The sequence below is a fragment of the Vulpes vulpes genome, chromosome 12, assembly GCF_048418805.1.
Source record: "Vulpes vulpes isolate BD-2025 chromosome 12, VulVul3, whole genome shotgun sequence".
NCBI lineage: Eukaryota > Metazoa > Chordata > Mammalia > Carnivora > Canidae > Vulpes > Vulpes vulpes.
The window spans coordinates 23,718,901-23,735,415 of NC_132791.1; the positions used below are offsets into that span (position 1 = coordinate 23,718,901).

Here is a 16,515-nt window from a genome sequence, read left to right on the forward strand (position 1 = left end):
ACAGGATCTTCTGAAAATGGAGGCAAGGGTGATCCTGAAGAAGCCCCGTTATCTAACTGACCGACAAGCAACATCCACTCTACTCTCTTCTCTGTGGTTCAGAGTTTGACCCCATCTGCCCTCATGGAGATGCAACCAGGGTCCCCAGGGAGAGGCAGGCAGGGGCAGTCCCCCTGGTCCTGTCCTCAATTTAGGACTGCATGGGAGACATACAAAACATAACTTAAGGCATGAGACCTATTTCATAAAGCACAAAAGGCAGTGTGGCCGGTAGGTCATGAGAATCTGAAGGTCGTAGCTGAGGGAAAGCTCACTTGAGGGGCTGTTATGGTTAGGGCAGGAGAGATGGTTAGGCGGGGGAGGTGGCCAGCAGGGAGGCAAGACTGCGTGGAGAATGGAGCCCGTGGGCTCCCCAGGGATGGGAAGGAGGCGGCCAGAGGCCTGGGGAGCATCCTGGGCTGGTAATGCCAGGCAGGGCAGAAACGCTGCGGAGGGCAAGTCTGGCCAGGCGGGCGTGGACCCTAAGCCGGACTCCACCTTGCGAGGGTGGAGGAAGGAGGTCCTGCCTCCTGGCATAGAGTACAGCCCACGGTGTCAGCGCTCCGTTTCTGATAGGTTCGGGGAAAGTGCGGCGCTCAGTAAGAGATAACCAGTGGCAGCTGCCGGGTAAAGGCGTGTGCCGGGAGGCATTCCTAACCGGAGCGAGGATAGCCGTCCTCACTTCCGGGTGCCTGCGGACGGGCAGGCGGGGGTCCGAGGCCCACGGCAGAACGCAGATTCCTTCGACACCAGGTCTTCCACCTCAGCGGCCATCTGACGACCGTTGGAAATGCGCGGGCGGCAGCCAAACAACTGCCGCGAACTCTCCACTTGCAGGCCCTAAACCCCACCCCTGAAGGCCCGGGCGGCGTCGCCGTGGCGACATGCTGCGAAGTGCGGCTGCGCAAGGGTGACGGAGCGCGGGCGAAGGGGAGGGGGTGTTTTGGTTCTCGCCGCTCGCCGTCCTTTCAGACTCAATTCGTCTGAGAGCTGCTCGTTTCTTCCTCCCCAGCCCTTTCCCTTTCCCGACCCCTGTCCTCCCTCCCTCCTTTCTCTCTGCTTGCCTCCCCGGGTCCGGGCCGTTTTCCGGGCCAGGCGCACAAGAGTGCGCGGCCCCGGGGCCCAGTATATGACCCGCCGTCTTGCTAACCCTAGCTCCCCCCGCCCCATGTGGCTGCGGGGCCGCTGCGGCGCTGCCCACTATGGCCCGGAAAGCAGTTAGCAGGAAGCGGAAAGCGCCCGCCTCTCCAGGAGCTGGGAGCGACGCTCAGTGCCCGCAGGTGAGGGCTGAGAGGCCTGGACCCGGGTTTTACCGCCGAGGCACCTAGAGCGGGGGAGGGTTCGAAGATCAGGAAACCGGAACCCGGGGACCAAGGTTTGTAGTCAGAGATGGGGCAGGAGTCGGGCCCCAGCCTGTAGGGTCAGGGCCGGGCCCTCAGGGATTCAGAGAAGAGCAGAAAGGCCAGAGCAATCAGGAGCTAAAGGGAAACTTGGAACAGGGCCTATCCCAGGGAAGCCCTGCAGCCGGTCGTGGGGCTTGAGAAGAAGCTACAGTCTTGTCTTTGACGGAAGGGAAACCAACGTCGATGGGAATCAGGAACAAAACCTCCCAGAAGATACTGGGAGACAGTAAAGTCCCCCTTCCGGGACCTCGGGAAGCGGAGACGATTGCGTGCTTTATATGGGAAATGGATTTCCCTGACCTGGGCTTTTTGCCTCTTGGATCGGTGTAAAAAACAGCAGTTCTCAGGTATCATCCCTATAACGCCCTTGTTGAACGCGTTTCATACTCTGATTTCCCGTGCCTCCTACTCCCTTAGTGTTTGATTTTTCGCGATTCTTCAACGGCCTGGTGACAGGGGGGGTGGCCCTGATTGCGTGTCCCTGGAAGGCGTGGGACCCCAGTCTGCCCCCAGCTGCACTCTCCATGCTCCACGGGGAGTACAGACTGAGAGGGGAGACGGTGCGTGGGTAGAGATGCAGCTCAGGTCGGTATAGTAATTATTTGGTCCTTCGTTCCCTTCCTTATCAAGGATAGCTTTAGGGACTCTGAATCCTTCGCTCCTAGCAGGCCTGGTAAACCTTTTGACCTCTTTTCTGCTTCCTTTCCCTTGTCTTTCAGTCCTTGTTTCTCACACGTAGGTTTGACTGAGTAGCATCTTCTCAGTGTTGGAAGAGTTAACTGGACTTTTCTGTATTGAGATTCCTGTTCTGTTGTATGTCAATCCTGCGGGATGAATTCTTGGTGATTTCTCTGATACAGGAGGATCCCTTGTTCTGAACAAAAGTGGCCAAAGCCCTAATTTCTAATATTGCTTTCCACAGTTTGGCTGGGATCATTCACTTCACAAAAGGAAAAGACTCCCCCCAGTGAAGAGATCCTTAGTGTACTACTTGAAGAACCGAGAAGTCAGGCTTCAGAATGAAACCAACTATTCTCGAGTGCTGCATGGCTATGCAGCACAGCAACTTCCCAGTCTCCTGAAGGAAAGAGAGTTTCACCTTGGGACCCTTAATAAAGTGTTTGCATCTCAGTGGCTGAATCATAGGCAAGTGGTGTGTGGCACAAAATGCAACACGGTAAGTGTCTAGGGGGTAAATGAACCTTATTCTAGGACCTGGATACATTTTGGCTCCACATGCTCTAAAACCTTTCACTGCTCATTTTCCCCATTGGTTTCTTTTGGGAGGAGATTGGCTCACTCTGCTTTCCATCCCCTTCCTATCTGCTGATAACTTCTTCCTCTCTTTATGTCCCTTTTCCCATTTCCTCATTTCTTTCTTGATAAATCTTCAGAGGAGTCTATTTCTTTAGGCCTTTTGCCATACAGCTGTTACACTGATTTTAGAGTTTCTTTAGCCTCACTTTTTTATGTTGCTTTAAGTCAAGGACCTCAGAGGAAAGATTTAGGAAGGAATGATGCTCAGGAAACATAATAGTGGGAATCTAGTTCTTATCTGCTAGGCTAAGGGCACATATAAAAATATTTAAAATGAGGGGATCCCTGGGTGGCTCAGCGGTTCAGTGCCTGCCTTTGGCCCATCCCGTGATCCTGGAGTCCCGGGATCGAGTCCTACATCGGGTTCCCTGCATGGAGACTGTTCTCCCTCGGCCTGTGTCTCTGTCTCTGTCTCTCTGTCTGTCATGAATAAATAAATAAAATCTTTTAAAAAAATATTTAAAATTACATTTGGCGGGTACCTGGGTGGCTCAGTTGGTTAAGCATCTGACTCTCGGTTTCAGCTCAAGTCATGATCAGGGTCGTGAGATGGAGCTCTGTGTTGGGTTCCATGATGTGCACAGAGTCTGCATGAGATTCTCTGTCTCCTTCTGCCCTGCAGAAGGGCAGTGCTCTGCCCATAGTTTATGATATCAGTTTATGATAGTGCTCATGCTCTTGCACTCTCTCTAAAATAAATCTTGGGATCCCTGGGTGGCGCAGCGGTTTGGCGCCTGCCTTTGGCCCAGGGCACGATCCTGGAGACCCAGGATCGAATCCCACATCAGGCTCCCGGTGCATGGAGCCTGCTTCTCCCTCTGCCTATGTCTCTGCCTCTCTTTCTCTCTGTGACTATCATAAATAAATAAAAATTAAAAAAAAAATAAAATAAATAAAATAAATCTTAAAAAAATAAATAAAGTAGCACTTGGCAAAATCACCCTCCCCAAACATTTTTGAGTAGAATCTAAAGATATATTTCCTTTAAGAAAGGTCACAAAAGGTATGTTTGGTGGTTTTAGGTTGCGAATGTTTTGTTCTTTGCAAAGTAGCCTCCTGAAAAGGATTCAAGAAAGAAAAAATAAGTATTACATGAAGAGGGGAGTGTTTTTATGCAGACTAACTTAGAAAACAGTTATAAGTGAATGAAGGGAAAAATTTATCAGTAAGCTATATAATCACAATTATAGAAATAGGTAAAATACATCTCGGGATCAGGTCCCACGTCGGGCTCCCTGCATGGAGTCTGTTTCTCCCTCTGCCTGTGTCTCTGCCTCTCTCTCTCTCATTAATAAATAAATAAAACCTCTTTAAAAAATAGAATAAATAAAAAAGGAAAGGGAATATTTTGAGAGGGGTTGGTTTGAAGAGAAAGATGGTGATACTGTGGTAATGTATATAGAATTTAAGGTATGTGATTTTAGATTCTTATTTCTCATTTACTGATACCTTTCAGCCAAAGACTATCAGGGACTTAACATAGTAGATACAATTGCTTATTGGAGTTACAGAGAACCTGTACCTAAGGGAACCACAAGACCTCTCAGAAAGAAGGTGTATAGAAAGGACTTAACTGAGGGCGATTTGGGGGAATGCTTAAGGAAATGGGACTTTCACAGGAAAATTTCCTGTAAAATTATTTTTACCAAGATATCAAGGCCTAGCTGATAGTACCAGGCTAATTCCTAGTTGTCAGGGCTGCTTTCTTTTTTCTCACCACTTCCCAAAGTAATGGTCAGAGGAATACTACTGACTTCACAGATAGATTTGGTGGATTATAATTTTTTTTAATTTTTATTTATTTATGATAGTCAGAGAGAGATAGGCAGAGACATAGGCTTCTTCTAAGCCTTTCTTCTCTCACCTTTAAAATAATTGGAGAGAGTAGTACTTGTCCAGTAGAGTCATGAACAGAATTAAGTAAAATGTTGGTTAGCACAGCGTCTAAAAATTGTGTTTAGTAAATTGTTGATATAATTAATGGTGGCAGTGAAGGAGGAGAAGTAGTGGCAGTAGTTTGATGGTTCTAGACTTTAAGTGTATTTCTGGGGATGCCTGGGTGGCTCAGTGGTTGAGTGTCTGCCTTCTGCCCAGGGCATGACCCTGGAGTCCAACATCAGGGTCCCTGCATGGTGGCTGCTTCTCTCTCTGCCTGTGTCTCTGCCTCTCTTTCTGTGTATCTTTCATGAATGAATAAATAAATAAACTTTAAAAAAAAGTGTATTTCTGGCCAGATTGAGGTATGCTTAGGGTAAATAGTGAGCATTTTCTGTATCCTATTTATGGCTTCTTTCTGTATGCCAGTCGTAATCCCAAGTAGCTTAAACACTTTTTAATAATTCATCTAGGGGCTTCTGAGTGGCTCAGTTGGTCAACTCTTTGCCTTTGGCCCAGGTCATGGTCCCAGGATCCTAGGATCGAGCCTGCTTTCAGGCTTCCCTTCTCAGCAAGGAGCCTACTTATCCTCCCTCTTGCCCTTTCACCCCCACTCATGTTCTCTTTCTCTCAAAAAAAATCCTCTGTATTACATTTATTATTATATAATTATGTAAGAAAGTACAATTAGGAAATTATATTTACCTTCATTATAGAAAGTACAGATAAAAGCAAAATATTTTACTGTGTACAAATTAAATAAACCAGTTCTGATAAGGATGTGGTGGAACAGATACATATATATACATTGCCACTAAAACCCTTTATTGACAGTATTTGGGGATCGTATTTTGGAAGTCTAGTAGATATTTTTTGTTGAATGAAGACCCTAAAAATATTATACCCTTTGACCTAATATTTTCAGGGAATTTATCCAGAAGAAGAGAAGTCGTTTTTAACAAGATAATCATTGGAAGTTTTATCTAAATACTAACAAAAGCAGGGTGCTTGAGTGGTTCAGTTGGTTAAGTGGCTGCTCAACGGGGTGTCTGCTTTACCCTCTCTGCCACTCCACCCTCTCTCCTACTTTCTCTCTCTCTCTCTCTCTCTCTCTCTCTCAAATGAATGAATAAAATCTTTTAAAAATAAGTAAAATTAAGATATTTATTTATTTGAGAGAGAGAGAGAACAGGGAGGAGAAGATGTAGAGGGAGATGAAGAAACAGACTCCCTGCTGATCAGAGAACCCAAGGTGGGGCTTGATCCCAGAACCCTGGAATCATGACCTGGGCCTACAGCAGATGTTTAACCAACTGACTATTCAGGAGGCCCAACATTCAAAGTATTTGATATGTTAAATGTAATGAGATGCAAAAAAATTTTTAAATTTATTTATTTTACTAATCTCTACACCCAGTACCAGGCTCGAACTCAAAACCTTGAGATTTGGGATGCCTGGGTAGCTCAGCAGTTAGACATCTGCCTTTAGCTCAGGGCATGGTCTAGGAGTCCTGGGATCAAGTCCCTCATCAGGCTCCTTGTAGAGCCTCCTTCTCCCTCTGCCTGTGTCTCTACCTCTCTCTGTGGGTCTCTCATGAATAAATAAATAAAGCTTAAAAAAAAAAAAACCTGAGATTAAGAATTGCTCACTTCTGACTGAGCCTGCCGGCCACCCCAACATACAAAATTCTACCTGTGCTTATTATAGCCATAATTATGCATGCATGTGGTTAAGGACTAAACAGGAACTTGACAAATGAAAAAACATTTGAAAAGAGAGAGGGGCCACCTGGCTGGCTCAGTCAATGGAGCTTGCAATTCTTGATTTTAGGGTTATGAGTTCAAGCCCCATGTTGGGTATAGAGATTACTAAATAAAAATTTTTTTTTAAAGAGAAGCTTCTTTAAAAAGAGAAGCTGGGGATCCTTGGGTGGCTCAGTGGTTTAGCACCTGCCTTTGGCCCAGGCCGTGATCCTGGAGTCCCGGGATCGAGTCCCGCGTCAGGCTCCTAGCATGGAGCCTGCTTCTCCCTCCTCCTGTGTCTCTGCCTCTCTCTCTCTCTGCCTCTCTCTGTCATAGATAGATAGATAGATAGATAGATAGATCTTTAAAATAAATAAATAAAAAGAAGCTTCTGATGGTCTGTCTTACATTTTTAAATTTCCATTATTATTGATAAAATATTGTTCATAAACTTGGTTTTTTAAATGTTACTTTACCAAGATGAATCTTGTTTTTTCTTAGCCTAAAATAATGGTGGAAGTGGCCTTTGCTCAGTTATCATTCATTGCTTGTCTACTGACAAAGATTGAACACTGTTATATATTATACATCTTCTCTGGGGAGATAGAGTAAAATACAGTGGCATAAGATATATAATAAAAGGAGTTTCTTTTTTCTTTTTTTAAATATTTTATTTATTTATTTATTTGACAGCACAAGCAGGGGAAGCAGGAGGCAGAGGGAGAGGGAGAAGCAGGCTCCCCACTGAGAATGGAGCCCTTACTCCCTTCTCAGGACCCTGGGATCATGACCTGAGCCGAAGGCAGACGCCTAACCAATTGAGCCACCCAGACACATCAGGAGTTTCCTTTATGAATCACACAAGGAATTTTTTGGAGCTCAAAATAATATCTAGAAGGGATCCCTGGGTGGCTCAGAGGTTTAGCACCTGCGTTCGGCCCAGGGCGTGATCCTGGAGTCCCGGGATCGAGTCCCACATCAGGCTCCTTGCATGGAGCCTGCTTCTCCCTCTCCCTGTGTCTCTGCCTCTCTTTATATGTCTCTCATGAATAAATAAATAAAATATTTAAAAATAATAATATCTAGAGAAAGATCTTGCTTCTCAGTGGGCAAGTACACAATCATATTGTCCTTAATTAAGTCATTATCATTGTTTTAATACTGTTATTATTGAAAGCTTATAATCTTTTAATATACCAGATAAGTAATTAATACGTGACTACAGTCTCTCTTCTCTAGTAATTTGTAGTTTAGAGATAAGTAAGGCTCCCTGCTAATTCTGAGTAGATGGCTTTATTTTTTTTTTTATTTTTTATTTTTTTTAGTAGATGGCTTTATACCTAAAAACGCTGTAGGGAAAGAAAAAGCTGAGAATATCTTGTATAGAAATTGTTTTCTTCTAAATAATCTGTACATCAATATTAGCATCTTTGAGTGCTATAAAAATCAATTTCTGTCTTCCATAGAAAGAAGTGAGGACTTGGGTAAAATTAGACTAGTAGGCCAGTTCTTTTATTTACCCTTCTATTTTTATTTTTTTATTTTTATTCACTTATTTATTTTTTTTTAAATAGGCTCCATGTCCAGCCTGGACCCCAACATGGGGCTTGAACTCACAACCCTGAGATCAAGACCTGAGCTGAGATCAAGAGTCAGACCCTCGGGGCGCCAGGGTGGCTCAGTGGTTGAGCAGATATCTGCCTTTGGCTCAGGTGGTGATCCCAGGGTCCTGAGATTGAGTCCTATATGGGGCTCCCACAGGGAGTCTGCTTCTCTCCCTGTCTATGTCTCAGCCTCTCTCTGTGTGTCTCTCATGAATTAAAAAAAAAAAAAAGTCACTCAACTGACTGTGCCATCCAGGCATTCCTGTACCCTATACCCTATTTTTTCTGATTGGATGGTATTGCCTGGAAGTAGGAAATAGACTTTGTAATTATATAAATCCCAGAACCCCGAAATCAAAACCCGAGCTGAAGGCAGATGCTTAACCAACTAAGCCACCCAGGCACCCCTACTACATTTTTTTTTAAGTAAACTCTACTCCCAACAAGGGGCCAGAACTCAAGAGTTGAATGCTCTACTGACTATCACCCATCATTATTTCCTTAGTGTAAGTTCCTAAAATAACTGTAGAGTTTGTTTACACTTGTTAATTTTTGATACATATTGTCTAACCATTTTCCGTTGTTTTTCTTGGTCTTGACTCTCCTTTCCTCCTCTTCATCTTGGTTTGGGATAGGGAATGTATTCTGCTGCTTTGATTTCATTTGTCTTCCCTTTACTCAACTTTCAGCAGACTTAGGCTGTGCCTTTTTCTGTCTGACTCAGTATAGTTTACCTTGATGTCTGTGTGACCTGTGTGGATTTGCTTTCCTCTCTTCATTAGGCTCCAGCTAAAACACTTTGGAGTTTCAGAAACATTGTGAGCCTCTCCATTTTATTAAGCTGCCTTGATTTTTCTATGTATGCACATTTCATATATATATGAATATGAATGTGTATATATATAGATATATATATATACATACACATTAAACCTGCATTCAGAGATGTACTCTGTTGTCTTATATGCTTCCTGATTGTAAGGATTTTACTTTCTTTGTTTTTCCTCTGTTTTAGGTTGTAGGTTTCAGGGAGCCATTGAGACTCTCAAACTAACCTTACCATGCTGTTAGTTCCTGGCAGGGATCCCAGTAGGTTAGTGTAGAACAGCCCCATTCTAGGATTTGTTACAGAAGCTGCATGAAAGGTTGACCCCTTGTCAGAGTGCTTGGGGAGATATTCTGTGGCAGCTCATTCACATTCCTTTCCCTTCGTTTGAAAAAGCAAAAAGGTTCTGTCCTTCACATGGTGCTTTGTCATCCCTCTGCAAGAGTGAGGTTAGGGATAAACTCCTTGTTTCCTGGGCCCTCTAGAGACCCAGATATTACCAACTTTTTCATTTCCCTTGTATCAAATGTTTTTCAAGAGTAGATGAAACTATTGCACCATAGGAAATTGAACATTGGAATAGTGTATTACTATTAACTGTTACTTGTTAGACACCAATTTTGTGCCAAGCCCTGTGCCAGACACTTTATTACATTCTTAGCAATCCTAGAGGCAGATATTATTCTAGTTTTATAGATAAAAAACAAGATTCGAAAAGGCTGGGGTGCCTGGGTGGCTCAGCAGATGAGCATCTGCCTTTGGCTCAAGGCATGATCCAGGAGTCCCGGGATCGAGTCCCACATCAGGCTCCCTGCATGAAGCCTGCTTCTCCCTCTGCCTGTGTCTCTGTTTCTCTCTCTCTCTCTCTCTCTCTCTCTCATGAGTAAATAAATGAAATCTTAAAAAAAAAAAAAAAAAAAAAGATTTGAAAAGGTTAACTGACTTGCCTAAGATCACACAGCTAATAGATAGCAAATGTGGACTTCAAATCTAGATTTCTCCCAATCCCAGAACTAGAGAGACTGGACTTAACACTTTCTTGGACATGAATAGTTGAAACCTTTCTCCACACCTTTTCCAGATGGCATAAATGGAGCCCTGTTTTAAGACAAAGAAATGGAAAGGAAAAAAAAAAAAAAGAGGAATGATCTGACACAGTAGACTAAAATAAGCTTTAGTCAGCCCTCAGATTTCATAGGAGAAACTTGGATCTTTCTAGATTGCAGGTCACTTTATTCCTATAACTTATCAAATTCATTGCCTTTATTATACAGAGCAGATTCTCTCTACATCAGTGTTTCTCTAGCTTCAGTGTACCTGGAGATCTTGGGAAACTCCAGTTTCTGATTTAATAGGTCTAGGGTAGGGCCTGAGATTCTTGGGTTCTAACAGGTTCTCCGGTGCACCTTTGAATAGCAAGGGTCTAGACCAGTAATTGTTAAACAGAGGCAGTCATCAGATTCACCTGGAGATCCTTTGGGGAAAAAGTCAGTTTTTTAGGCCCCAAAAGTCAGAAATTTCTAATTGGAGGAGTTTTAGCGTAGGCCTGGAAATTGTTTTTGTTTTATAGTTTGTTTTGTTTTTGTTTTCAAAGATTTTATTTTATTTATTTGATAGAGAGAGAGCAAGCAAGCACACACAGAAGCAGGGAGAGTGGCAGAGGAAGAGGGAGAAGTGGGCTCTCCATTGAGCAGGGAGTCTGATGCTGGGCTCAATCCCAGGACCCAAGGGATCACGACCTGAGATGAAGGCAAATGCTTAACTGAGCCACCCAGGCACCTGTTTTATAGTTTTTCTCTAAGAAAGAAAATTCCTGGGCAGCCCTGGTGGCTCAGTGGTTTAGTGCCGCCTTCAGTCCAGGGCCTAATCCTGGAGACCTGGGATCGAATCCCACGTGAGGCTCCCTGCATGGAGCCTGCTTCTCCCTCTGCCTGTCTTCTCTCTCGCTCGCTCTTGCTCTGTATCTCTCATGAATAAATAAATAAAATCTTTTAAAAAAAGGAAATTCCTCAAGTTATTGTGATAATCAGTTTGGGAATCTAGTCTAGAAGGTAACATGTCATAGATGCATTATCCCACAAAACCACAAAGGTATAAGTGGGTAGTTAACTTTGTTTCATTAAACATTTGAGGGGCTGTGTTGTATAGAGATCATTTGCTTAGGAGAGTGAGAAACCCACTAATGTTTATTAAAAAGGTATAGGTCAGGACGCCTGGGTGGCTCAGTGGTTTGGCACCTGCCTTCGGCCCAGGGTGTGATCCTGGAGACCCGGGATCGAGTCCTGGGTCTGGTTCCCTGCATGGAGCCTGCTTCTCTCTCTGCCTCTCTCTGTCTGTGTCTCTCATGAATAAATAAATAAAATCTTTGAAAAAATTAAAAAATAAAAAGGGATAGTTCACAAACCCCAAGAGCAGGAAGTATCCCTGGATCTCAGCATGAAACAGAGCTAGAAACTGGAAAGCCATTAGAAACTAAAGATGTGGGCACCTGGGTGGCTCAGTGGTTAAGTATCTGCCTTGGGCTTAGGGCGTGATCCCGAGGTCCTGGAATTGAGTCCTGCATCGGGCTCCCCACAAAGAGCCTGCTTCTCCCTCTGCCCATGTCTCTGTCTCTGTCTCTCTCTGTGTGTCTCTCGTGAATAAATAAAATCTTCAAACAAACAAAAAACTAAGGACGTCCATACTCTCTCTCTTCTGACTGGCTTTGGTAGAAATTAGCCATCCAGACAGTTTGGTCTAGTGCCACCAAGCCAGTTTCACATGCCTGAGAGAATTTGATCAGTCCAATAGAGCCTCTGGACTGCTTCTCCCCGAGCCAGGAAGCCACCTCTGGACAGTTCTCTGATCTGAAGATCTGGGCTTATATCAGACAGACACCTACTCAGCCCTCCTTTGAGTGCAGGAATGTGAGGTCCCCCTAAAATTCTTGGGCAACCTCCCTGAAAGGTGTCTTCTATAAATGCTTACTATATAGCTTTGCTTTGTTTTTGTTTTTTAAGATTTTATTTTATTTATTTATTCATGAGAGACACATGGAGAGAGGCAGAGAGAGAAGCAGGCTTCTTGCAGGGAGCCCGATGTGGAACTCTATCCCAGGACCAGGATCACGCTCTGAGCCAAAGGCAGAGGCTCAACCGCGGAGCCACTTAGGCGTCCCTAGCTTTGCATTGTTGAGGCAGGATTATAGAATAAAATAATATAAACCCTCAGCTCTTTGAATTGGGAGGGTGTTATTAGGTTACTGGGGGAGAAAGACAAAGATTTTTTTTTTTTAAGATTGATTGATTGATTGGTTTATGAGAGACACAGAGAGAGACAGAGACACAGGCCAAGAGAGAAGCGGGCTCCTTGCAGGCAGATGCTCAACCACTGAGCCACCCAGGTGTCCCACAAGTAAAGATTTTAAAGCAGTGTGATACAGGCTTAAGTTGTGGGTAAAGAACTATCTGGGAAACCTACAACGAAAAAACTTAACCAGCCTGGATATTTAGAGAATATTCAGAGAACACATGTCTAAACTGAATCATGAAAGCTTAAGTACATACTGGCCAAGTATAGAAAGGGTGGGGGATGTCTGGGTGGTTCAGTTGGTTAAGCGCCTGCCTCCCATTCAGGTCGTGATCTCAGGGTCCTGGGATTGAGCCCTGCCTTGGGCTCCCTGCTCAGTGGGGACTCTACTTCTTACCCCCTCTCTCTCCCCCTCCCCCACCCTTCTTTTTCTTTTTCTCTCTCTCTCTGTCTCTCTTAAATAAATAAAAACCTTAAAAGAAAAAAAAAAAAGAAAAGGAGAAAGCATTTCTGGCATTGTGACCAGCATGAGCATGAAACAAAATAATTCTATTTCATTGAAGATTTTTGTGTGAATAATAGTTAATAAGCTGCTATTTCTAGAGTAGGATATAAAGCTAGAGAGGTTGAGGCCAGATTGAGGAGTCTTGATACCATCCATGATAAAGAATTTGTTTGTTTGTTTGTTTGTTTATGAGAGACACACAGAGAGGCAGAGACATAGGCAGAGGGAGGAACAGGCTCCCTGTGGGGAACCTGATGCAGGACTGGATCCCGGGACCCCAGGATCACGCCCTGAGCCTAAGGCAGATACTCAACCACTGAGCCATCCAGGCATCCCAGGAGTTTAGATTTAAGATTTATTTGTTTATTGGGGTGCCTAGGTGATTTCATTTGGTTAAGCATCTGACTCTTGCTTTCAGCTCAAGAGGTAATCTCATGAGTTGTGGGATCTAGCCCCATGTCAGGCTCTTTGCTCAGTGGGAAGTCTGCTCGAAAGATTATCTCTGGGGCTCCTGGATGGCTCAGTCAGTTAAGCATCTGCCTTTATCTTGGGTCATGATTCCAGGGTCCTGGGATCAAGCCCTGCGTCAGGGCTCCCTGTTGAGTGGGGAGTCTGCTTTTCCCTCTCCTTCTGCCCCTTACTCTCTTCTGTGCGCTCTCTCTCCTCTCAAATAAATAAAAGTCTTTTTTAAAAAAATTATCTCCTTCTGCCCTTTCCCCTGCACATTCTGTTTCTCTCAAATTAAAAAAAAAAAAAAAAAAAAAAAGATTGATTATATGTATTTTAGAGAGCACAAGCACACAAACAAGTGAGCAGGCTAGGGGTTGTGGGGGAGAATCCCTAAGCAGATTCCCTGCAGACCCTGAGACCTTGATGGGAGCTGAAATCAAGAGCCAGCCATTCAACCAACTGAGCCACCCAGGGGCCCCTAAGGATATTTCTAACTGACATTGGGAGGGCTGCCATTTTTATGTAGATAACTGATACGGTATAGAGAATAGTTTCAATGGTGGCCTTGCCTGAAGCAGCAAAGACTACTTGCAGTCCTCTAGAGAGGTGATGAGAAAAAGGATGAGAGGGAGGAGCCAACTGAAAGAATAGTTTCTCCTTTCATAGTCTCCGTCCTGTGCAAGCAGTAGATTACTTTATACAAAGATTTGGCATGATTTGGCTTCATCATAAGAATTGTTGAGAGAATTTTAAGCTAACTTCCTAGATTAAGGTATATGAGGGTACAGATTATTTCTCTCTTGTTCATAGTCACAGTGCTAGCAGCTAGAACAGTATTTTTTTTTTTTAAGATCTTATTTATTTATTCATGAGAGACACACAGAGAGAGAGGCAGAGACACAGGCAGAGGGAGAAGCAGGCTCCATGCAGGGAGCCCGACGTGGAACTTATCCCAGGTCTCCAGGATCAGGCCTTGGGCTGAAGGCGGTGCTCAGGAGACCCAGGATCAAGTCCCGTGTCAGGCTCCCTGCATGGAGCCTGCTTCTCCTTCTGCCTATGTGTGTGTGTGTGTGTGTGTGTGTGTGTCTGTCTGTCTGTCTGTCTGTCTTCTCTGTCTCTCATGAATAAATATAAATCAATCAATCTTGTAGAGTGGAAAGGGGTTAGGTTGGAAAGGAGGTGGAGAAGAACATTTCAGGCAGAAGCAATAGTATGAACAAAGGCATGGAGGCATAGAAGAAAATGATATATGTGTTAGAGATAACTCTTGTCATGTGTCTCCAGTCACTCCAGCAAATCTACTAATGTTTATAGTACATTAAATAGTAGTCTTGATGGGCTCTGGGAATGGTTTTGTTTCTAAGTTTCAGTGCATGGGTTGAGAATGAGATGTTTAAAGTATGTCCAAACTGGCAGAAAATCCTTAGTTGGGTTCTTTCTTTAGGTCCATAATCTAACGCTAGTCTTCTTTGAGGCTGTCTTTGAATCCCTGGTAGAATTTACTACTTGCTAATCTGTGTTTATGTAGTGTATTATGCCTGCCTCTGTTGTGTTTTCTTACTTTCATATTTCATTTGACTAATAGCCCTGACTATGCCTTTACCAATTCCCAGGGTCTGACATACAGTAGACATTAATTAATTAAAGTTTGATGGATAATTGAATGAGTGGGTGCTTGTACCCAGGGTTAGCCACATAAAAGAGAACTGTCAGCTTCTGTGTCCCTTTTCTTGTAGCTGTTTGTAGTGGATGTGCAGACAAGCCAGATCACCAAGATTCCCATTCTGAAGGACCGGGAGCCTGGAGGTGTGACCCAGCAGGGCTGTGGCATCCATGCCATCGAGCTGAATCCCTCCAGAACTCTGTTAGCCACTGGAGGAGACAACCCCAACAGTCTTGCCATCTACCGGCTACCTACACTAGATCCTGTGTGTGTGGGTGATGTAAGTTTCTCCAGTAACTGTAGTTAGAGGTAGCTTTGTTCTTAAGCAGAGCCCGGTAGATAACATGGACCCTCCTCCTACACACCCTCTGGGAAGGAATAGTTTCCTCTAGATTTCTGCTGACTATCGGGGTTTGGGGGTGAGGTGTGAGGGTAGAAATATCAGAATGGGGACTGAACTCCCCATAGGAATATTGACGGAGAGCATATGTTTGATAAAGGGGTGAGCAACATACTTCAGGGGCCCACAGCAGTGGGTTGGTGTCTACATATCTCCCACTGCCCATAGTCAGAGAGCAAAGTTTATTAAATCATTCAGCAACTATTTATTGAGCTATGTCCAGGCATTGTTTTAGACGCTGGGGACATGCAGTGAATATAACAGATAAAGCTCCCTCACCTCTTGAAGCCTGCGTTCTAGTAGAGGGAGACATATAAACCAATATATAGACAAATAAATATTTACCACCAGTATGTCAGTGTGACAAGTACCATAGAGAAGAGTAAAGGCAGATTGAAGGGACAGAGAGAGTGGTGGTGAATGCAATTTCAGAGGATGTTCAGGGAACTCCTCATTGAAAAGAAGACGTTTGAGTAGGGAGACACAGAGGAAATGAGAGTGGGTACAAGACATGTTGATGTCTGGAAGAAAAGAGTCCCAAGGACTCTTTGGGAAGGAACACCCAAGAGGTTGGGTATAGCTCTTGTACTAGGAAGTAAGCACAGAGGAGAGTGGTAGGATGAGGTTAGAGGGATAAGAGGTGGGTGATTATGTGTAGGAGCCCCAGATAAGACATCCGGAGGTAGAAGGCCAGAGCTGTGTGTCTACCAGACATGTTCATTGCCCATAGGAATGCCAGTTTCATTAGAACTTTGAGCTCCTCAAGACAAAGTTAAAAATTACGGGATCCTGCCCTCTGGGTTGAGATAATCAGAGATAGGAATTGTACTTTTTACAAAGATATTTTCAGTCAGACTATGCTTTTCAAGAGTGTGTGTTGTAATCCTTTTTTACTAATTTCTTTTTTTCCCCTCTCTCTTTGTACCTGTCACTCCTTCTCTCCAAGGATGGACACAAGGACTGGATCTTTTCCATAGCATGGATCAGTGATACTATGGCGGTGTCTGGTAAAATTGACCTTTTGTATAGAGTTTTGGTGTGGCAGGGAGGAAGGGGTAGTAGTGTAATTGGAAATAGTCCAGTAAATAGACCATTGGCCAGGGGCCAGGATCTTATTACCAGTATTGGCTCTTTGACGTACCGTGTGTCCTTGGATAAATCATAAGAGTTACCAGCATTCTTCATTTATTCACTCAGCCTTGTTCCCAAAAGTATGTGTGACAGTGTGTTAATCTCAATGTTTTTGTGGGGCTTCATTTTGACAATGTTGTAAAAGTGTTTTGGAATAGTTGATGTGAAATATTAGGAGTAGTTATTTTCTGTACAGCTATATAGTGTGTTTCTTGTTGATAAAAGCTGTGTAGGATTGAGGGGATTTCTTTCCCAGTGGTAGACATCAGAA

The 16,515-nt window shown here is 44.0% G+C and overlaps 1 protein-coding gene across 1 annotated transcript in view; it reads left to right on the plus strand.

The window, feature by feature from the left end:
• The first annotated feature begins 584 nt into the window (after positions 1-584).
• DCAF12 (DDB1 and CUL4 associated factor 12) overlaps positions 585-16,515 on the plus strand; it is a 28,057-nt gene continuing 12,126 nt past the window's right edge. The window contains exons 1-5 of the mRNA XM_072728088.1: positions 585-949; positions 1,195-1,319; positions 2,365-2,619; positions 14,787-14,993; positions 16,060-16,120. Coding sequence (XP_072584189.1) covers positions 1,242-1,319; positions 2,365-2,619; positions 14,787-14,993; positions 16,060-16,120 — 601 coding nt within the window. The 5' untranslated portion in view covers positions 585-949; positions 1,195-1,241. The remainder of the gene's footprint in view (positions 950-1,194; positions 1,320-2,364; positions 2,620-14,786; positions 14,994-16,059; positions 16,121-16,515) is intronic.